This window comes from Onychostoma macrolepis, chromosome 16 (genome assembly GCF_012432095.1).
Source record: "Onychostoma macrolepis isolate SWU-2019 chromosome 16, ASM1243209v1, whole genome shotgun sequence".
NCBI classification, from domain to species: Eukaryota; Metazoa; Chordata; class Actinopteri; order Cypriniformes; family Cyprinidae; genus Onychostoma; species Onychostoma macrolepis.
The window spans coordinates 29889269-29913173 of record NC_081170.1 but is presented as its reverse complement, the minus strand read 5'-3'; the positions used below and the strand labels follow the sequence as shown (position 1 = coordinate 29913173).

At 40.3% G+C, this 23905-nt stretch overlaps 1 protein-coding gene across 1 annotated transcript in view; it reads right to left on the bottom strand.

Annotated features, from left to right (window-relative positions):
- Positions 1-233: 233 nt before the first annotated feature.
- Positions 234-23905, bottom strand: part of arhgef2 (rho/rac guanine nucleotide exchange factor (GEF) 2) — a 45785-nt gene continuing 22113 nt past the window's right edge. Inside the window, exons 3-21 of the mRNA XM_058746816.1 lie at positions 20644-20711; positions 18883-18946; positions 18479-18611; positions 17660-17769; positions 17432-17575; positions 12750-13000; positions 11657-11782; positions 11428-11545; positions 9970-10221; positions 9798-9874; positions 9342-9514; positions 9161-9228; positions 8881-9069; positions 8691-8795; positions 4611-4666; positions 4477-4518; positions 4344-4394; positions 3899-4259; positions 234-1670 (exon numbers count right to left, since the gene is read on the bottom strand). Coding sequence (XP_058602799.1) covers positions 1618-1670; positions 3899-4259; positions 4344-4394; positions 4477-4518; positions 4611-4666; positions 8691-8795; positions 8881-9069; positions 9161-9228; positions 9342-9514; positions 9798-9874; positions 9970-10221; positions 11428-11545; positions 11657-11782; positions 12750-13000; positions 17432-17575; positions 17660-17769; positions 18479-18611; positions 18883-18946; positions 20644-20711 — 2441 coding nt within the window. The 3' untranslated portion in view covers positions 234-1617. The remainder of the gene's footprint in view (positions 1671-3898; positions 4260-4343; positions 4395-4476; positions 4519-4610; positions 4667-8690; positions 8796-8880; positions 9070-9160; positions 9229-9341; positions 9515-9797; positions 9875-9969; positions 10222-11427; positions 11546-11656; positions 11783-12749; positions 13001-17431; positions 17576-17659; positions 17770-18478; positions 18612-18882; positions 18947-20643; positions 20712-23905) is intronic.

Sequence of the window (23905 nt, the reverse complement as noted above, 5' to 3'; positions counted from 1 at the left end):
TCCCCAAATACAGCCGCCTTCTCTGTTCTCTCATCTACATTTTTAAAATGAGACATTTGGCATGTCAAACATGCTTAGATCAAATCTAGAAATCCAAATATATACTGAATGAAATAATTGTCATTCTGTCTTGTGTAGTACTTTGTGGGGTTGAAGTGAGAGATAGCAGAACATTTGTGCTTCATGTGACTGGAAAATGTTCAGATGTTCAGATTAAAGAAATACAATAAAGCAGTTGTCAATGCATTTATATAGATGACAAAATACATGATTACAGCCATATATTTAAACACACCGTACAATGAAATGAATAAAAAATGTAATATATAAACAATGATTTAACAGCTATGTTTAAAGGGCGCTGTTCTTCCTCGAACATTCAATACATTTATACATAGACAATATCAACCGTGTGACATTAAACAAAGCTTTAGTGTGATTTCAAGTGGCCAGAAAAGAATTTACAATCTTTTTCCACTTCATTCCATTATCAATATCAATATTAATAACTTCTTCTTTTTTTCAGTACAAGAGAAAACCTCCACTGTTCATAACATTTATTATCATTTATAGGAGGCAAACTGTAGTTATAACTGCATTCAAAGTCTTTTTTAAGCTGCTGCCAAATGAGCAGGGCATTCAATGTGCTACATTTCATCTTTAACGTAATATCACTTATTTTAAGCAGAGGAAAATCATGTCCAATGACACATCCTTCCAATAATATAACAGCTAAAATTGACAATCAATATATTAAAACTGGAAGTCAGCACAAGCACAGAATATCTTCTAATGTTTCCTTCAGTTCCAACCCAGTATTTAGTCCTTTCATTAAAAAAAATACACCATTACCCATTTAAATAACAACTGTAAAATGTAGACAATGTTTGCAAAAACATTGAAAATCTTGATTAAAAAAAAGACATAATTGTTCTATACTATGTTTAATATAAAATGCAATAACATTATTCTACAGAGTAAAGGCCTGTTCACACCAACACAAATTTGGTCACAAATTTGAGCATTGTGTCTGTTCAAACCAATGCGTAAAAAACAGCAGGGCTAAATCACTCTCTGAGAGAAGGAGGCGCTTATAGAAAAAGCAGAATTACCCTGGTTACTCCAGTACACAAAGTGTTGTGCCGTTTGAGACACCCGTTTTTTTTACAGAGAAGAAAGGAAATCAAAACAGTATTTACATATTTTCAAATAGCCCTCGCTATGGTGTTTATCAAACAACACCAAATACAAGACAATTCAGAGACAGAGAAAAGATTTGGACTTCTTCCTCTGCTATTCACTGTTGTTTAGCAAAATAGTCTGTTCATGAGCACCAGCAGCATTATGAGCAGTTAGAAAAGAGAATTGCATTCCCTATTCATAAAAAAATAAAAATTATATATATATATATATATATATATATATATCTGTCACATTGCCAGCATGTAAATGTTAGTGTCGGATATATTAACAGCAGTTCATTCAACTTAAATAAACCACACCTGATTTTTCCGTATTTGGCGTGGTGTGAACAGGCCTTGAGTCATAGCTGACTGCTGAGGTGAGTTTCTAGAGTTCTGGAGGAGGTTACGGTAGGATCTTCCAGTCGAGCTGATGTTAACTGTGAGCTTCAGTCCCACACTCACTCTCCTCTGGAATATCCTGCAGATCTGAAAACCAGACAAAGCAGTGTGTGATTCTATATGCAATGTGATGGAGACCATTGATGGTTAAATATTAGGATGAATCTCATAAAAACATTTTGTTCATTGTGATAAAATTGAGCAAAATGATTTTTAAAGTTTATAATTCTCATGTTTCCATCCAAAGTTGTGAATTAAGCTTGAACAAAAATGTGGAATATCACATAAAACATTAGCCTATAAAGCAATAAAGTTTCCATCCCGTTTGTTCAAGGGAACCAAATCTGTAGGCTACTTACTGTGAAACTGGCACAAAGTATCATAAAATTATCCAAAATAAAAACACTTTGTCTCAGGCCACCCAAGATGTAGAAAGATGTTAGTTTATAAAAATGTATCAATGGATCCTCTGCACTGAATGGGTGCCGTGAGAATGAGAGCCAAACAGCTGATAAAAACATCCCAATAATCCACAAGTAATCCACACCACTCCAGTCCTTCAGGTAACATCTTGTAATGTGAAAATTTGGTGTTTGTAAGAAAGAAATCGTTAAGGTATTTCAACTGTAAAACGGTCTCTTGTGGAGTCCATGATCCATAATAATGATTATTTCAGTGAAAAATTCCATGACTGATCTTTGCATATTTCTCACCTGATTCAGTCAAGATGACTTTTTCACTGGAGAAATCAACATTATGGATTAAGGACTGTAAGCGACAGCTTTGAAGCTAAAAACGCTCTAATGATTGATTTGTTTAATACAAACACACTCCTTTTCACTTCACAAGATGTTAACTGATGGACTAGAGTCATGTGAATTACTTGTGGATTATTGTGTCTCTATCAGCAGTTTGAACTCTCATTCTGACAACTACGGACATGGTAGTGGAAAAAATTTGGAGTGGGAGGAAAAATATTTTGTAATTTTTTTTGCATTCTCTAGCAAAACTTTTGCGTTCTCTTGCAAAGATATTTGCGTTCTCTCAGTTGAGTTCAGACAAACACTTCCTGTTTACTTTACAGCTTGCAGTGGTTCATTCATACAGCTCTGTATGTTCATAGAGTTTGATTTTGAACTTGGAATCAAGTATAAAGAAATACAGTCAGTGTTTAGTTCAAGGCACGGTTTTGGGACATTCTAAAATGCTTAATGTGGCTTAATGTTTCAAAACAGTGACATTGGAGGATCAAATTCGATAATAATAAATACTGATAACATTATTCGGCTAATATTAAAAACCTTAATAATAATATTACTATTAATAAAGCAGAAAAGCCCAGAATATGAACGCAATGCCCTGCACGTTAGGCTTTTTCTCCCCCGTAAAAAACGCTTAATAATGAACGAATTTAAAAATACCAAATCTGTTTACAGTTTATAGTAAGCAGAGAAAAGCAAATGAGCCCAAAACGGAACGCGCAGTTTCATGTGTTTTCAGCCCCGTAGACAAAACATTATAAAAAACTCTTGGCACGTTGCTTTTCTGTACATAGTGTATATTTTTAAGAAAATCTCAAATTTTAGCTTTTTATCACTGTTTTTCATATTAAGCCACGTTAAGCGTGCTTTTCTATGGGGGACGAAAACACTTAAGTTTTGCGAGAGAACACAAAAGTTATGCAAGGGAACGTAAAGTTTCTCGAGGGAACACAAACATTTTGCAAGAGAACGCAAAACATTTGAAAAATATTTAGTCCACCACCATGTCCCTTTAGGGGCTCCGTAGACAACACCTATTCATTGCAGCAAAATTGTTATTTTTGATTTAACTATTCCTAACAATCACATGACCATTGCTGGAAAACAAAATAATCTATTTGTGAGGTAATCATTACCTTTTAACTCACAATCCCCATGCAATTCTACTATTAACCCCTGAAAAACACTGGCTTGAAGCAAAGTCGAGTTGTGCATAAAATTTATTCAGTCAACGTTTTTCCATCATATTTTATGCACGTTTTCTTAGCTAAAAAATAAATAAAAATACATCTCTTGATATCCCAAAATTTGAGGATTAAAATATGTGGATGGAAATTTAGCCATTGATAAGTTTTAATAGTATCACTTTCATTAACAGAACACCAAACACTTATCTCCACTGCAAAGACAAGGACAAGAACCAAGAAAGAGAGGCAAGATATTACATGTTCCCAGAGTAATAAATAGTAAGATAGTGTGCAGGAGATACAGCAGTTGAGGGGAGAAAAGGGAAAGGAATGCTGCACAACTGAGAATAGTTTTAAGAGGACTCACCTCTGGGACTGTCAGCTCGAGGAAATATCGCCATCTTGCCGTCCTCTTGCATGCCATCCACCTGAACTGCTGTTTCCTGTGAGATCAACGTGTCACGTGTGTCCACTGTGTCCACTGTGTCTTTAAGCCGCAGCTCTTGGAGTTGTTTTTCAAGCTGAATTGGTGCTCTGTCGCCCGTCTTGTCCTGGGCGGCCTGTAGTCGGATCACTTCTCCTTTCAGCAGGTTGTATTTGCGCTGTAGCTCTGCCAGATCTCCCTGAGTACCCTCAGGACCACCTGCCTCCAGCACTACTGTTGTAGTGGGACACAAGTCCTTCTGCATGTACACCTCCAGGATTGAGTCCTGCTTGACCACTGCAGCCTGCAGACACAGCAACAACGAGTCACTTAGCACATGCTTGTCTGAAATCTCACCATTTAGCACACTTCTCTGTCTAAATCTCACCTGTAGTGCATGAAGCTGAGTGCTGAGGTTCACAAGTCTTTGGCACACCTCCTACAACACAAATAGCTCAGACAGTTACCTTTGTTTTTATCTTCAATATATATATATTTTTTAAAGCTTCCTTAAGGTGTACCTCATTCAACATCTTGTCCTGCAGCTGGTTCCCATTCCTGTCCTGTGAAATGTAATAATAAATAATAATAATGAATCCAATATGTACTGGAATGTCAGCAGAGGAATATTTTCATGTAAATTGTCAGACCTTACCTTGTTAGATGGGCTGTTTATTTGATGGGTTCCGTTAACTGATATCGTTCCTTTATCTATTTCAAGGAAAGAAATATGAGAGATAAGGAGGAACCGTTGGAGTTTTATTTCATAGCTTTATTATCTTCAATCCCTTTTGAAAATACCATAATGCCATGGGGACAATATAATACAATATATGCAAAATAAGCTTATATTCATGTATACGTGTATATGACAAACTACAACGCCCAGTTAATACTGTCTTTTACTGTCACGAATGTGACACATATTCATAACAAATTTTAAAGTTAGGGGGGATTAATCAGGATTAATTACAGAAACCCCTACAATAAATGAGTTAATTCCCAGTAGAAATGATCTGAATATTCTTAAAACAAGATAGCACTTTATTTTACAGTCCTGTTCCTCATGTACATACTATGTACCTATAGTAATTACAATAAGTAGGTAACAACTAGGAACTAAACCTGAACCTAACCTACCCCATGTAGTTACCTTATAATACTACAACTTTCTTAGGTAAGTACACTGTAAGTACATGTAATACATACTGTATTAATAAAGTGCAACCAAAATTTGTTTTCAGAGAATGTGGCAAATAGTTGTTTATTTCCTAGTTTTAATTTCACTACATTTTGTTAGATGTACAGTCATGGCCAAAAATATCGGCACCCTTGGTAAATATGATCAAAGAAGGCTGTGAAAATTAATCTGCATTGTTAATCCTTTTCATCTTTTATTTAAAAAATTCACCTTTCATTGGAGAATAAGAATTTAAAATGGGGGGAAATATCATTATGAAATAAATGTTTTTCTCTAATACACGTTGGCCACAATTAACAGCACCCTTTTATTCAATACTTTTTGAAACCTCCATTTGCCAGTTTAACAGCTCTAAATGTTCTCCTATAATGCCTGATGAGGTTAGAGAACACCTGACAAGAGATCAGAGACCATTCCTTCATCCAGAATCACTCCAGACCCTTTAGATTCACAGCTCCATGTTGGTGCTTCTCTTCAGTTCACCACTCATTTTCTACAGGGTTCAGGTCAGAGGACTGGAATGGCCAGCAGAAGCTTGGTTTTGTGCTCAGTGACCCATTTTTGTGTTGTTTTTGAGGTTTGTGTTTGGATTATTGTACGGTTGGAAGATCCACACATGGCCCATTATAAGATTTCTAACAGAGTCAGTCACTTATTGGAATATCGGAACCGGGAACACTCCCCATAACACACGATGTACTCGTTACATCGTCAGTTGAATGGCATCTACGCTAATATTTGTTTGTTTCTTTCCTAGTCTGTTTCTCAGTCCGTATCCGATCAGATGGTGGATCAGCACCAAGAGATGATGTCTACAGCCCTGATCGTCAGCGGAGACCAGGACACCCAGATGACCCCAGAGATATATCCCTAGATATATCAACCAAAAATAACAAAATAACTAAAATATAATAAAATACCTAACTACATAATACTACTATTGTTAGAAATTGCAACAAAATTAAAATAGAAATATAAACTTTTGAACTGCGGGTTTCGTCTGGTCAGAGGAGAACTGGCCCCGACTGAGCCTGGTTTCTCCCAAGGTTTTTCTCCATTCTGTCACAGAGGAGTTTTGGTTCCTTGCCGCTGTCGCCTCTGGCTTGCTCAGTTGGGGACACTTAATTTCTAGCGATTATCGCCGATTTGATTGCACAGCTACTATTTAAACTAAACTGAGCTAGACAATGACATCTCTGAATTCAATAATGAAATGCCTTTAACTGAAAATTGAGTGTTTAATCTTATCATTATACATTACTGACACTCTATCCTCCAATTTGATACTGTTAAGTGCTTTGACACAATCTGCATTGTAAAAGCGCTATATAAATAAGGTGACTTGACTTGACTTGACTTATTGATTTTTTTATCTGTTGGTATTTGATAAAATCCATAATGCCATGTGTCTAAACAAGATGTCCAGGACCTCCAGCAGAAATATAGGCCCACAACATCAAAAATACAGCAGTATATTTCATTGTACACACGGGGTACTTTTTATCCCTGTGTTCAAACCCATCTTGAGTGTTTGCTGCTAAAAAGCTAATTTTTTAGTTTCATCTGACCATAGAAGCCAGTCCCATTTGAAGTTCCAGTCGTGTCTGATAACTGAATATGCTGGAGTTTGTTTTTGGATGAGCGAGAAGAATTTTTCTTGAAAGCCTCCCAAACAACATGTGGTGATATAGGTGCTGTTTGACAATTTTTTTTTTAAGGTTTTCTGACCCCGAGACTCAACTATTTTCTGCAATTCTCCAGCTGTGGTCCTTGGAGAGTCTTTAGCCACTCAAACTCTCCTTCTCACCGTGCATTAGACGATATAGACACACGTCCTCTTCCAGGCAGTTTCCTAACATTTTATGTTGATTGGAAATTCTTAATTATTGCCTGATGGTGGAAATGGGAATTTTCACTGCTCTAGCTCTTTTCTTAAAGCCACTTCACTAATTTGTGAAGCTTAGTTATCTTCTGCTGCACATCAGAAATATATTCTTTGGTTTTTCTCATTGTGATGGATGATTAAGGGAATTTGGCCTTTGTTTTCCCTCCTATTTATATTTCTGTGAAACAGGAAGCCATGGCTGGATAATTTCATGTTCATAATCAATGTGCTCAATTGTGTCCAACGTGTATTTGAGAAAAACATTTATTTCATAATGATATTTCCCCCCCCATTTTAAATTCTTATTCTCCAATGAAAGGTTAGATTTTTGTGAATTCTTTAAATAAAAGATCAAAAGGATTAACAATGCAGATGAATTTTCACAGCCTTCTTTGATCATATTTACCAAGGGTGCTGATATTTTTGGCCATGACTGTATCTTTAAAAACTAATTGCCCCTGGTGTAAGAACAATAAATGTAACAGAATGAAACAAGTCTCCGAAACTACTCTTAATATCTTATTGTCACGAATCTGGTCTGCACTTCCGTTCATTCACCACCAGAGGTCACTCGCTCACCACATGGACTTTCACACCATACATCACAATGGACTCCATTTCCCATTATTCATTGCACTGATTGCACACACAGCTGTAGGCACTGATCACACAGCATCACTAATCACACACACTATTTAAACCCTGGACTTTGTTTCCCTCCTGGCTGAGTATTGTATGCGTTTACTGCTCCCCTAGCCGTAGCAACTCTACAGAGCCCTCGTCAGTATCCTAGTCTTGCATTACCTGTTCTCCTGTGTTTATTTCTACCCGTGTTTCCTGGAATAACCCTTTCTGTGCCATTCCGTGTTTCTGTTCAGTTCCTGTATTGTCCTGCGTTTTTCACTCCCCTAGTGTTAGCTGCGATACGGAACTTTTGTTGTTTTCTAGTCTATGTTTTCTACTCTCCATCCTCAATACCACGACTGAGGTGCCCTTGAGCAAGGCACCGAACCCCCAACTACTCCCCGGGCGCCGCAGCATAAATGGCTGCCCACTGCTCCGGGTGTGTGTTCACAGTGTGTGTGTGTTCACTGCTGTGTGTGTGCACGTTGGATGGGTTAAATGCAGAGCACAAATTCCGAGTATGGGTCACCATACTTGGCCGTATGTCACTTCACTTTCACTTTCACTTTCACTTTCATGTTCCCAGTATTTACCCCTGTCTCCCTGTTCGGACTCTGCTTATTCCCTTGCCTGGATTATCTCTCTGCCTTGCCCACTGGATACTGTTCGCTGATCGTCGACCTTCGCTTGCCCTAGGATTACTCTTTGTCTTGTCCCTGCCATACCAGTTTGCCATTGCTCGACCCTGCCTGTATTTATGACCATGTCTCTAAATAAAAGCTTGCACTTGGATCCGCACGTCTCGTGTCTCGTCAGCCCCGTTACACTTATAGTTTTATTTACCTTTTTTCAGTAATGTTGAAATGTCAGTATCTGTATATTTTTTTATATACTTTTAATTTATTCTATTTTTAATATTAATTATTTTTTGTATTTAGAATGTTAATATTTTACTGTAAAAACAAGACCAAAATACAGCTTAAGAAATAGTGTAATTACAAAAAATTGTAATACAAATATGGTACCTGTTGTTTTAGAGGTGAATTGTACCTCTGTCGATACACCATTCAATGTGCAGGACTGTGAACGCTCAATGCAGGAACCCAACAGCACTTCACTCAGTCTGTCCACTGAATTTTGAAATAAATAAGAAAGCAGTGTTAATGTTCTTCATTACTAAGTATTATCTATAATGCTGTACACTCCTCTGCCTACCCTCAACAATGGCGTCATTCAGTAGCTTTTCCGCCTGGGGAGCGTAGGGCGTATCTGCTCTGAATATATTTCTGGAGTTTGAGGGAACGTTAACATTCTGACCTCCGGTGGCCTCGGCCAAATCAGAGAACAATGTTACACGCTCCTGCAACAGCTCCAAAACTTCACGATCCTTCTGCTGGATATCAGCTAGAGAGAGAAAGAAACAAAACAAAAATGAAAACAAAATAAAAAACTGAGCAAAGCTAAGGTGGTTTGACAACAGATTTTTGATACAAACCTCTGAGTCGTCGTAGCAAAGCTTTGTCCTCAGTTTCAATCAGAGGGAAATCCACTCTTGATGGACAGCTGCATAAGAGGAATACAGAGATGAAGTGATGAAGTGTTTGGTGTTGCTTGTGCGGAGATATTTTAGCGGTACATTGAGATGTTGGGGCAAAGAATTGTGAATTGACTCTGACTTGCTCACTGTCTGCTGAACGAGTTTCATCCAAGTGTTTCTGTTGTCTTTGGAGGCAGCGTGGAGCTCGTACATCTCTGGAGGTGTGGAGTGACTGATGAGGAACATTCCTCGCTCCTGATTGGCTATATCTCTCACAATCAAATTCTGAAGGCACAGTACTGCCGGTTTGTCCTGTGAAAAGAGAAAGATATGCACTGAAAAAAGTGAGTTCATAGTAGTTCATAAAAAAATATGATGCATATTTTAAAAACACATCACACCGAACATTAAGGTCTTTCAAAGTTGTCTTTATTTAGAGTAAGTAAACTAAATTAAACATTGACTAACAAAATGTTTTTAGTTTGAAAATTCTACTTTCATATTGTAGCTAATACAGCTTTTGTTTATACTGTATAGAAATTCAGTTGTATCTGTGAATCCACTGATAGTCAGCCAACAGAAAGCAGTTACTCACCAGACAGGGAAAAATATACTTCTGGTCTTTTTCCTGCATGAACACCAGGATGTCTGTCATCAACAAAACGTGCACATCTATACAGACAAAACACAGTTTTACGTTACTGATAAATCTGCCCTTTTACCAACTATTTCACTTACTCGCTCACACACATAAACCCTAATGGCACCTTTGAGTCTGGAGCCTTGAGCAGTCTTCCAGAGCAGTGCTCCCTCATGAATGAGTCTACGGCGCAGCAGCTCTCCTCCACCAAACACTCCTCCACCCTTAACTTTCGTCTCAGCTCGTGGGTCCAGACGAGACTGGATCTCCTGCAAACGCTGTGCTCGCTCTAACTCTTGAACCTGCTGGTCCACGGAACACAGCAGCTCCCGGATCAGCGTCAGAGAGTCAGCCATTGATTTACTCTCTTCTTCATTACCTGTGAAATCAAATCAAATCTGTTCTCAGATCACCTCATATCAGAGTAAGGGAATCGTATCTGACCCAGGACTGTTTCCTGGAACTAGGTGGTTGATGAGCGCTAGGCTCCCTTTCTCTTTCGCATTTTCATGAAGTAATTCAACTGAAGTGTTTCACATAAAAGGATGACACGCTAGGTAATAGGTATATTATGTATATGCACTAATTTTTGTCAATCCAAATGAATTCAGTCTGATTTTAGATTCTGAAGGTTCTGTTTATATAAACCCTAAACTTTGCAGTATGACTGACATTTTTGTTTGCATGTCCATTTATGTATTTAGAAGAAAACTTCATTTTTGCCTTGATGACAAGGTTGGTTCTTTATTATTTGTCACATACACAATCATACAGGGTATAATCAGTAGTGAAATGTAGGAATCAGTAGTGAAATGACATACCTAAAAGGAAAGCTGACAAATGTCATGAAAGCTTTTAATAGTAAATATTGATTAAATATTCAGTCTCCTCACTGTCAAGTTTGTAAGATGTAAATAAACATGCAAGTTCATAAGAAGTTAAACATCTGTAAACAGAAATGGCTCTAGTAAATATGCATCACGACACTATACAAGATACAAGGTTTTTTTTTTATTTCATTTAGAAGATGCTTGGTTGTTTCCTATTTATCAGATTATTTCATGTCTTTCAATCTGATTGGATCGATTCAGATGTTTTCATGAAGGCTTTTCAATTTGAATGAGCCATCAATCCAATTACTAACAGGTTATTTGGGTGCACGTAAAATGTACTGTAGCTACTGTGTGATTTGTTATAATTAAAAAAAAAACTAATAAAAGTATAAAATATGTCATTAATTAATTCTTGCAAATATTCAGTTCCATATCATCTGCATAGTCAATTCAACAATATTGCTGAATATTAAGTGTACCCAACCAAGAAAGCTAGAGGCAACAGTGGCAAGGAACCAAAAGTCCATCTGTGACAGAAATGGGGGGAAATGAATTAACTGGCCAGACGAATTAACATGGTGTGGTTTAATTCCATAATAATTCATAAAAAGTATGACAATGCTGTCCATAATTGCACATCAAACAAAATCATGCAGTGCAAAACAAGAATTCAGTTTGGCCAGACTTTAGTTTTACATGATCAAACCAGGACTGGCTGTAATTTTTGAGTACATGTCTGAGTATAGTCTCACCTTTAGTGTTGTCTAGTATGCGCTTGATAAGTACAGGGTATTTAGTGATGCGCTGAGTGACGAGTAAGATGCACTCTTGGACACCATGGCGACGCAGTAAAGAACCTCTGCTTACCCGCTTGATAGTAAAACAAATATGTAATTTTATTAAAAACATTATAGGCAATAAACAAAAAAATAACTGGAACCTTATGCTGACAAGCATGTCTTTTTCTGGCTGTACCCTCACCCGTATGAACTGCTGGAACCTCTTATCGCGGGCCAGCAACTCTTTATAGAGTTTCACAGCTTTCAGGTGTCGACTGCAGAATTCAACGTAGCATTTCCTCATCTCTTCTGCATTCTGACCTGAGAACTGAAGCAAAGAAAATTCAGTAAAGGTCTGCTCACTCACACCTTGAAGGGTGCAAGGTATTACTGTGCCCATATGAGCATGTTTAGTCCATGTTTATATCTATTGCTGAGGCAAAATAAATAAAAAAAGAAATACATAAAGAAAATTCTATGCCTATTTAATTGATGACCCTAAAAAAGTCTTATGCAATGTGCTTAAAAATGCAATTCTCCTTGATATTCCACAAATTCACTTTGATATTTACATCATACATAAATTCTAAGACCATGTTTTCGAATATTTCTTATTTAGTGACTACAGTAATATGTTTAGCGGATAGTAAAATTAGTTAGTTTATGTGTTTGAGAGCCCAGGTCCAGGGTTCCCACAGTCTTGAAAATATGAGAGAAAACAAAATGTGTAAAAATTTTGATAAACAGGCTTTGAAAGTCATAACATTTTCTATCGTGAAGATATAAAATGGAAGATTTTGTTGGTCAAAAATGAAGACTTCCATTATTGAAAGAGTGCTTAAAAAAATCTGTGTTCTTTGCTTATTTTCTCTCTTTATTGTTACCTCTCTATGTTATTCCTTCTTCCTCGACCGTTTGTTTATATTTGAAAGACAATGAAAAGTTGATCACAAAAAAAAAAAATACTGTGTTCTTGCCTTATCTGATTCACTACTATCAATTTACAATATTGATTTAAATTTTGAGCTGTCGGTCAGCAATTGGCAGGAAATTCCAGGCTTACGGCATTTGTTCTTTAATTTGAACTAATCAATTTAGTTCTAGTTCTATACGACAATCCTCAAAAAGTGCTACAGGAACGATGTGCTTTTTGGCCAAATAATTATTAACAACATAGGACAACTATAGGATTAGGGTTTGGTTTATGGTTAGTTGCTAGTAATTATGCATTAAGAACTGTAATTGCTATAGCAAGTACCAACTATTATAATGTATGCTGTATTTCAGAAGTTCACCTGCTCCACCAGTATATCTCCCAGCTTTTGAATGGTGAAGTTGCGGGTGCTGCTGGGTGCTAGGCTATTGTTTCTTCTCTGCAGTAGTTGGCTCAGGAAATTGAAGTGAATAGACAGCAGCTGATCTAAGCAGGGAAAGATGGCGTGAACTACACCCATCTCCATCAACACCTCTTCCAGCATTCCTCTGCGAAACACCCCCTCCATGATCCGCAGCGTTCGCACATGATTCAGCTCTGTCTGAATCAGCTCTGAAAGACACAGATGCATTGATTTATGGAAAATCACAGACATCACAGTACAAACCTGATAGTACAAAGGATGCATCTACACTAAGGATTATGCACAGATCCAATATTTTGACAATCTTTTTTTTTGTATTGTCTGTTTCTAGTCACACGATTAAACTCACCAGCTTGTAAACAGAGACTTAAATATCTTAAATGTGTCAGATAAGAGAGACGGTATACAGTTGGGGATAACTCAGGACCAAGGTTTGGAAACACTGACATGGAGAGCAGTCCACATTTTTCTCTCAAGTTACGCCCACGGACCATTGGCTAAACATTTGATGCATATGGCACACTTAGCTGGAAACACTTCAGGAGTTTAAAGTTGTCGGATTGGTTGAATTATACAGGATTTCCGGGAGACGTGTGTGTTGCGTTCTTTAACGTTCCGCCTCGAAACAAAGATGCCATGACTCCAAACCCCCTCACGAAAGAAGAAAGCCCTCGAGTTTACAACTGTTAATTGGATTTTCAAAAGTATGTGAAATATTTAAAGTTCACGGCATAGAATCTTTAAAATACGTCCGAGAGTTTTACTGTTATTGTGGCGATATTTCCACAGCCCGAAACGTGACGCTGAACGAAATGAACTGTGATTGGTTGTTTCACATGTCGCTAAAACGGCCTCATGGGCGGACCTTGGCCAATGAAAGCTGCCATGGATTCCAGACCTTCAGCTGTCAGTCTGAAGGTCTGGCTACGCGAGACTAAATAGACCTTAACTCCTCACCAGAGCCAAAACTTATTTGCCCGGTAGATCACTTGACATGTTGCGCAACTGTGCAACCTTACGAAACTGATATAGTAAACAACTACATCAAATCATGTAATATTAATCGCCCACACACTTATTGCTCACTTGCCAATGGTGACACATGCATACTCCCTTCATTATTCACATGTAGAAATTCCCATGCAATCAACAACTGATGTGTTGTGAAATGCCGAGAAAAGTAAGAGAAGACTCAGATACAAGTGTTTAAGATTTAATCAGGTGTGGACAGCATTTAGATATGCTGTACTAAGCAACCCAAATCAGATACCAAACATCTATAAGTGTTTTTGAGGTTTGCATGCATGTAACAACATAAGATCCATCCCAGAACTAGCAGACAGTATAAATGTGTCCAAAGTGTCATGAATCCGGGTCCACGATGCTCCCTCTCACCACCAGAGGTCACTGTCTCCCGGATTCAATTCCCCAAACTCCACTCACCTCATTATTGTTTGATTTGCCCCAGCTGTGTTCCTGATTGCTGTCCCTTCTTAAGCTCCCTGTGTTTTCTGTTCTGCTCGCGTTCGTCTCACTTTTGTACCAGGTATGCCTGTTACCTATGTCTGCCCTGTGCCTTGTGTATGTCTTGTTTTCAGTGGTTGTGTTATTCTGGCGTTTTCCCCTTCGGGGTGGTTTCAGTTGTGTTTGTGTTTGTTTTTATAATTTGTAAATAAAGAAGATTCCTTTTGCCAGCACTTGAGTCTTCGTCCTCCCACCCGTGACAGTACGAACGCGACACATTTGAAGACTCAGCGGCAATGGGAATCTTCTTGTACCCAGCTCCTGGTCGACAGAGGAACCAGGCCCCAGCCAGTGGGCCGCATCCTTGCCCACAAGACAATCGCCCTTTTGGGTGTTACGCCGAAGACCTCTTCGAGGTAGGCCAGGAGCTGGGGATTAGAGGGAGCACCCTCATCCACCTGTTTTTAGCGGGCCTGGATGAGCCTGTCAACCGGGAGGAGCTGGGGGAGCTAGATACGTGGTCCTATTGGGAGATGGTCGACCACGTCATCTACTTGAAGGAGGTGGAGCTGCGGGAGGGTGCCCCCCTCCCAGTCTGGGCTGTTGCCCCAGAACCTCCTCGGATCGTGCCAGCCACTTCCAAAATCTCGGGGTTTTTCTTTGGGCGCCCCGGGCTGAGACGCAGCGTTGAGGATCCTCTGCTGATGTCGGTGAGGAGAGCGGCGGTTCCCGCTCACAGGGCTCCCGCGCCCGCTCACAAGGTTCCCGAAGCGGCGGTGCCCGCTCACGATCGTCCCGAAGCGGCGGTGCCCGCACAAAAGCTCGGCGGCGGTGCCCGCTCACGATCCTCTCGGCGGCGGTGCCCGCTCACAAAGCTCGGCGGCGGTGCCCGCTCACGATCCTCTCGAGGCGGCGGTGCCCGCTCACGATCGTCGGCGGCGGTGCCCGCTCACGATCCTCTCGAGGCGGCGCCCGCTCACAAAGCTCCTGAGGCGGCGCCCGCTCACAAAGCTCCTGAGGCGGCGGCGCCCGCTCACAAAGCTCCTGAGGCGGCGCCCGCTCACAAAGCTCCCGGCGGCGGTGCCCGCTCACGATCCTCTCGAGGCGGCGTGCCCGCTCACAAAGCTCGGCGGCGGTGCCCGCTCACGATCGTCGGCGGCGGTAGCCGCTCACGATCGTCAGCGGCGGTGTCCGCACACAAGGTTCCAGCGGCGGTGTCCGCACACAAGGTCGGCGGCGGTGTCCGCACACAAGGTTCCAGCGGCGGTGTCCGCACACAGGGTTCAGCGGCGGTGCCCGTACACAAAGCTCGGCGGCGGTGGCCGTTCAAGATTGTCCCAGCGGCGGTGGCGTTCAAGATTGTCCCAGCGGCGGTGGCCGCTCACGATCCTCACAGGATCCCGGCGGCGGTGTCCGCACACAAGGTTCCCGAGGCGGCGGTGGCCGTTCAAGATTGTCAGCGGCGGTGGCGCTCACGATCTCACAGGATCCCAGCGGCGGTGCCCGCACACAAGGTTCAGCGGCGGTGTCCGCACACAAGGTTCAGCGGCGGTGTCCGCTCGCGGTCCTCCCGAGGCGGCGGAGTCCGCACACAAGGTTCACGAGGCGGCGGTGTCCGCTCGCGGTCCTCCCGAGGCGGCGGTGGCCGCTCACGATCCTCACAGGATCCCAGAGGCGGCGGTGTCCGCACACAAGGTTCCCGAGGCGGCGGTGTCCGCACACAGGGTTCAGGCGGCGGTGTCCGCACACAGGGTTCAGGCGGCGGTGTCCGCACACAGGGTTCCCGAGGCGGCGGTGTCCGCTCGCGGTCCTCCAGGCGGCGGAGTCCGCACACAAGGTTCCAGTGGCGGTGTCCGCACACAGGGTTCAGCGGCGGTGTCCGCACACAGGGTTCAGGCGGCAGTGTCTGCTCGCGGTCCTCCCGAGGCGGTGTCCGCACACAGGGTTCCAGGCGGCGGTGTCCGCACAGGGTTCCCGAGGCGGTGTCCGCACACAAGGTTCCCAGGCGGCGGTGTCCGCACACAGGGTTCAGGCGGCGGTGTCCGCACACAGGGTTCCCGAGGCGGTGTCCGCACACAGGGTTCCCGAGGCGGCGGTGTCCGCACACAAGGTTCCCGAGGCGGCGGTGGCCGCTCACGATCCTCACAGGATCCCAGCGGCGGTGTCCGCACACAGGGTTCCCGAGGCGGTGTCCGCACAAGGTTCAGGCGGCGGTGGCGCTCACGATCCTCACAAGGTTCCAGCGGCGGTGGCGCTCACGATCCTCACAGGGTTCCAGGCGGCGGTGTCCGCACACAAGGTTCAGGCGGCGGTGTCCGCTCACGTTCCTCTCGGCGGCGGTGTCCGCTCACAAAGCTCGATTCTCCGGCGGCGGTGTTCGCTCACGTTCCTCTCGGCGGCGGTGCCCGCACACAAGGTTCAGGCGGCGGTGTCCGCTCACGTTCCTCTCGGCGGCGGCGCCCGCTCATGATCCTCCCGAGGCGGCGGCGGCGCCTGCTCACAAGGCTCAAGCAGCGGAGCCAGCCATTGCCCGTTTCAGGGTGGCAGCTCCGCACACACTGCTGTGGTGGCCGCTGGTTCTGCCCTGGGTCCCCATCCCGCCGGCGCTGCCTCAGTCCCCAGGTCCCCCACCAGCACATGGACCTGGCCCCCATCCCTCCCTTCCCTGCTCCGTTCCGCCTGGCCATCCCCTGGTTGGGTGCTTGGAAATGTCTGGAAGCCATTCCTTAGAGGGGGGGTCCTGTCATGAATCCGGGTCCACGATGCTCCCTCTCACCACCAGAGGTCACTGTCTCCCGGATTCAATTCCCCAAACTCCACTCACCTCATTATTGTTTGATTTGCCCCAGCTGTGTTCCTGATTGCTGTCCCTTCTTAAGCTCCCTGTGTTTTCTGTTCTGCTCGCGTTCGTCTCACTTTTGTACCAGGTATGCCTGTTACCTATGTCTGCCCTGTGCCTTGTGTATGTCTTGTTTTCAGTGGTTGTGTTATTCTGGCGTTTTCCCCTTCGGGGTGGTTTCAGTTGTGTTTGTGTTTGTTTTTATAATTTGTAAATAAAGAAGATTCCTTTTGCCAGCACTTGAGTCTTCGTCCTCCCACCCGTGACACAAAGGTCCATGACTTTAAAAAGGTCTGAAAAATAAAAGAAGTCTCACCATATATGACGTCTTGTCTCTTGATGACATCTTTGCGGTGAGACTGTAGATAAGAAGAGTCCACAGCCAGACTCCAGGAATCTGCCTCAAAATCCTTCCCATCCTTCTCCAGCTCCTCCAGCATTGATGCATAATACATTTCTCCTGTAGAAATGTTTGTAAGAACACAGCAAACTTTATATATGCCTTCCCATTTTCATTCTGTTTTGTGAATGTCTTGAGTTGTACCTTCATCATTAAGGGATTCCATGGACATGGCTCTGTTCCTGAAGTTCAGAGAGTCTGTGGAGTGAGACAGAATCCGCCTCAGTCCGACAGGAGAATCATCATTTAGACTTCTGTTAGAAAATCAAAAACAAGCAAGCATGAGGACTTTGTAGAGGGGCTGTAAAAACATAACTCTCATGTAACAATGTACATCATGGTAAAAAAAGATACTCTGAAAAATATTTCAGAAAATTAGTGGCCAAGCAGCAAAGGTGGCACCAAGGGAGTCTTAAAATTTTTTGTGGTAAATTTGAGGAAATCTCAATGAGCCTTGAACGTGGTAGTTGTGTTGCTGTCTACGGAGGGTCAGAAAGCTCCCAGATTTGATCAAAAATATCTTAATTTGTGTTCCAAAGATGAGTGAAGGTCTTACGGGTTTGGAACGACATGAGGGTGAGTAACGACAGAATTTTCATTTTTGGGTGAACTATCCTTTTATCAATAAAATTACATCGCAACTGAAAAGCTAAGTGACATTTCAGAGTAGCAAGGTAGTAACAACTGTGTTTTTGAAAAAGAAAAACCTACATGTTTGCTACAGAGATGCTGCTGCCGAACACTGTTGAGAGCCACAAAGACTTTGTGTTTAGCGACCTTTCATCAGTTAATTCTTTAAGTTAACGTCACTCTGTCATTACATAAACTTTATGAATATCATTGACATGATATTTAATTCAAACACACTAATAGAGAAGTAATCTTTCCCCTTAATACAACACAAAAAATGAACATAATTAACACACATTGTCCATGTCTGTGATCAGTGATCAGATTCTTTACCCTGCAATGTTATTGGTGGAGACACTCTTGTTGAGCGACAGAGTGGAGCGCCCTTTGCGGGAACCGAGGAAAGACTGTCTCAGTGTCTCTGATGGGTAAATGGCTGAACTCGGCCTCTCCTTCAGTATTGGATCTGGCAAAGGAAAACACATTCCTGAATAAAAGCTTTTCTTTAATGAGAAGATACTGTTTAACCACCACTGCAACATACTGTAACTATCAAAATTCCACATCAAATGACACTACAGCCTGTACTGCAACTGCTCACTGACAAGATATTGGTTTAAAGAAGTTGTGTTATTATTATTATTATGAATTAGTGACAGGAATCGGTCATGAGAAAGAAAAAAAAAAGCCATAAATATTAGATAAAAAGATGTGAGATATGAAAGAGAGGAACTCACTTTTGCTGCGGAGGGCCACATTATGTAAAGTTGCGGCGTTCCTGACCAGAGCCAGCCTCTGTTGCTACAATTCATTAATATGTTATATGATTTCATATGAATTAATGCAATTAAAGAATCACACAGATTCAACCATTTGAGAAACTAGGCAATGCAATATAATATAATTAGCAAAATATCCTAAACTTTCCCCTCATACTAGGGCTGGACTTTGTCTGAATCTGAATTTGCCAAGTCTATGAACTCCTCCTACTAAACTATATAATATTTTAGGGGGGGAAAAACAGCACAAATAAATTAATGTTCACCTTTTATTTGTATTTAGCCTTCATACAAACAAGAGATGTGAAATCACTGTCAAATAAACATCTCAGACTCACCTTATTAATATTAATATATTTAACTTCAATCTATAAGCTAACATACACTACCAGTCAAGATTTTAGTTTTTTAAAGAATTCTCTTCTGCTCACCAAGCCTGCATATATTTGATCAAAAATACAGCAAAAACAGTAACATTTTGAAATATTATTACCATTTAAAATAACTGTTTTCTATTTGAAAATATTTTAAAATGCAAGTTATTCCTGTGATTTCAAAGCTGAATTTTTAGCTTCATTTCTCCAGTCACATGATTCTTCAGAAATCATTCTAAAATTCTGATTTGCTGCTGAAAAAACATTTATTCTTATGTCGAAAACAGCGGAGTAGAATTTTTTTTCAGGTTTCTTTGATGAATAGAAAGTTCAGAAGAACAGCGTCTATCTTAAATAGAAATCTTTTGTAACATTATAAATGTCTTTATCATCACTTTTGATCAATTTATATCATCCTTGCTAAATAAAAGTATTATTTCTATCATCCCATCCCAATAAATCAATGTATGGGAAACACTAGTAATGTATATCAAAATATCGGAAATGCGTTTAAAATCACCGTTTTTGAAAAAAAAAATATCGCGATACATACTGATATCGAATTATTGTCCAGCCCTACCTCATACACTAAAAAAAACTAATTTGTTGACTCAAAAATTGGGCAAACTCATTTCCTTAATTCACATAAGATTTACTAAACTAAATCAAGTTAAACAGAAGTCCTAGTTAGAAATACTGGGAGTACTCCTTACTTATTCTCAGCCATAAGTACCCACAGCAGGGGTTCTCAACTCTGGCCCTCAAGTTTAGTTCCAACCCTAATAATGCACATCTGAACAAGCTAATCAAGATCTTCAGGATGACTAGAAAATTACAGGCAGTTGAGTTTCATCAAGGTTAGTGCTAAACTCTGCAAAAAAGTTGACCTCAACGGCCTGAGTTGAGAACCCCTGAGCTACAGTGTGAAAGAAATCTCTCAGATTTCATTATATAACAATTTCTTCATCTGTGTTTTAAAGACTATCCAAAGTCATATGGGTTTGGAACAACATGAGTCAGTAAATGACAGAATTTTCATTTTTGGGTGAACTAACCCTTTAACTAGGGTTTTCTATGCTACCTCTAGGTGTCAGTATGTTATGAAAGTCTACTCTATTAACTATTAGTTATTACAGGACAATTAGTTGGCATTTATCAGTCTGTATTATTGGATTCCATAAAAACACTAGCTCCCTGCATATCTGATCACCTTGTTGCCTTTATTACAAAATATCATAACCTTTCATCCAATGTGAAACTGTTAATTTTTGATATTTTATATGCCAAACAGACAAACATTTGGCCACCAGCTCAGTGTTATGACCATTCGTTAATTATCTCTTACCTTCTGTTTCATTTTGGCGCAGTTGGCCAGTGTGTCACGGCAGCGGTTGTGAATGGTCACATTGCAAGCTGTGAAGACAAAGAAACAAGAAAAAACATCACTGATTATTACCTATTTGATAAATCCTTTTGACTGTGGTTAACGATTTCCAACTGATTTCCAACATAGCTGAGCTAGTATTTGTATCACTCCCTGTTATCTTTCCCATATAATAAAATAATTTAAACTCAAATCAATATTTCATGTGCATTGCCATATTTGGAGTGTCTATTTACACTAACTCCGCCCACCAAAGTGTGATTGGTATAGTCAACATAGAAGAAAGATGCACGTTCAACATCAGTTTTAGTGGCGTAGGTAGTAAGGAGTGTACTTTTTGACGCAATCAACCCGAGTTCGAACCCGCCTTTTGCCGAACTTTTTTCCTCCCTTTTCAAATCTCATCGCATCGGAAAGGCATTTATTTTCAATAAAAATTAAGGAAATAATCAAAAAGTTGAAAATAAAGTATCGGGTAGGGTTAGGGTAGGTGTAGGGAGGGTTTTATTGTCCCAGTAAGGTGGCATCCATTTAATAATTTGAATTAAAATAAAAATTTACACTCAATACGTTATTTTTGCTTACTGTTTTATAATGTACTACAATACTGAGGTGCAGATAATTGCCACTGTTTGCAATAAGCAGTATATAAATAGCAGAAAATCTTGCCATTTTAACAGTGTAAATAAACCCTTTTTTAGGATTTAACATCCCACCAATAGAAGCCATCACATACCAGTAGACACCATTATAGTTTCCATTAAAACCATTACATTTTCTATTGTGTTTTGGGCAGGGTTCTATTGTTTTTTTCAGCAGGGAAGGTTAACTTTAATGGACGTGAGATGTATAAGACATTTTTAGATCCACCCATAACAACAAAAGACAATACTTTATTGAACCTTTTCTGATAAGAAGTGTGCGCTGCAAACACGAGCATTTTTGACAATCGTTTCTGTCCAGTCCACTCGGTTTATCTCGTTTAACCACAACTGTCGTCGGTTTTTTGTCTGGCAGTGGCAGCAGTGTTAAAATGTCAAAATTCTGACTTTATTCTCGTAATTCTGAGATTATATCTCGCAATTCTGATAAGAAAAATCAATTCGTCATTCTCTCTTTTGAGTTTAGATCCCACACTTCTGGCTTTTTTTCCCCCTCAGAATGGACAAACTCGCTATTGTTGAGTTAAATCGAGTTATAAAGTCCGAAATACGAAATATAAAGTTGCATTTGCGAGAAAAAAAGTCTCAAAAAAGAATTGTGAGACAAAAGGTAACGTTAAATGTAAAATGTAAAATGTTTAAATAATATTTCATGCTGTAACTGTAGGGCAAATATAATATGTTCCCAATGAACTGCATATGTGAATATTATGTAGACCAATTGTTTAAATCAAATTTATGCTTAAATCATAGCAGGTTTCATTCCTTAGTCTGTCTGTTTAAACGTCTGCGTTTAGCTTCAAATGGCGTTTTTGACGACAGTATTCTATAAAAATGATTTGCATTCCGATTCTGACATCCAAAGGCACAAAAATACATTTTCCTATCTCTTATTCTGTGGATTTTTCCCGTTTCACTCCGCTTGTTACCGTGTGTTTCTGCCACCACAAAGCGCACAGCTGCTAGTGACGTGACGTCTACACGAAATTGGTCTATAGAATCTATAGCTATGTGCACTTAGTGTAAATAGCATGTCGTTAAAAAATACTGCTATTTTCACTTAGTGTAACTAGTATCTAGTGTTGTCAAAAGACCCGGTACTTCGGTACCAAGTCGATACTAAAAAAATGAAAACGTCATGGTACCGGTTCTTGACGCGTACGGCCCGATGATTTCCGCGATGCAGAAAACGCGGATGGAATCTCGGAATCCAGTTATAAAAACGGAATTTACAGTTTAGCACGGAATGTCACGGAATTTGTCAAGTTTGGATGAATTAATCAAAAGTAGGTCATTGCACTTAAATCAAATCGCGACGTGGACTAGTATCTGTAAATATTAAGCCGCAAAAGTCGATTCAAATATGAATCCCGCATGTTCTGCGAGTCTCTGTGTGAATGAATGAATGGCAGAGACGCGGATTTTTTCTTTTTTTTACTACACACACTGAAGCGCGCGTGACGCTCGCGGTGATTCATCATCTGCCGTCTCAATGAGGACATAAATACATAAACAACATCTACAGAACTGCTCTGAGAGTCCCCTCACGAGCATTTTACCGTTTCATTGAGTAAAACCAGCGTCATATCATATAGCTACACACAGAAATGTAAAGGTATTCACGGCAACCCGTCAAAATAAAAGTTTATCTTAAAGACATTGTGCCAGAAATATAATTTTATATATATATATATATATATATATATATATATATATATATATAATTTTTAAAATTAATTTTTTAAAGAAATCACACAATATTTCTTCCATATTTTAATTTTAATAGTAAATCCCCTTTATTTACCAAAACAATACAATGTGTTTAAATTTAATTAATTAAAAGACAAATTAAATTTAGGTGAAACTGTTTTTCATACTTTTATTACTTGTGGAAAAACTTGAAACACAATTTAAATAAAGTATAAAGAATGGCATTGATTTTTGTAAATTTTTATTTTTGTTTGACTTTATTATTAAAAATAGTGTGTTTTTTTATTAGCATGTGGTACCGAAATTGGTACCGAGAACCGTGGATTTTGACTGGTATCGGTACCGAATACTGAAATTTTGGTACCGTGACAACACTACTAGTATATATCGCTAAGAAAATATGCTATTTGCACAGTGTAAATAACATCTAATTGCTATTTACACAGTGTAAATAACATCTAATTGCTATTTACACAGTGTAAATAACATCTAATTGCTATTTACACAGTGTAAATAACATCTAATTGCTATTTACACAGTGTAAATAGCATGTCGTTAAAAAATGCTGCTATTTTCACTTAGTGTAACTAGTATCTAGTGTTGTCAAAGACCCGGTACTTCGGTACCAAGTCGATACTAAAAATGAAAACGCCATGGTACCGGTTCTTGACGCCAGACGGCCCGATGATTTCGCGATGCAGAAAACGCGGATGGAATCTCGGAATCCAGTTATAAAACGGAATTTACAGTTTAGCACGGAATGTCACGGAATTTGTCAAGTTTGGATGAATTAATCAAAAGTAGGTCATTGCACTTAAATCAAATCGCGACGTGGACTAGTATCTGTAAAT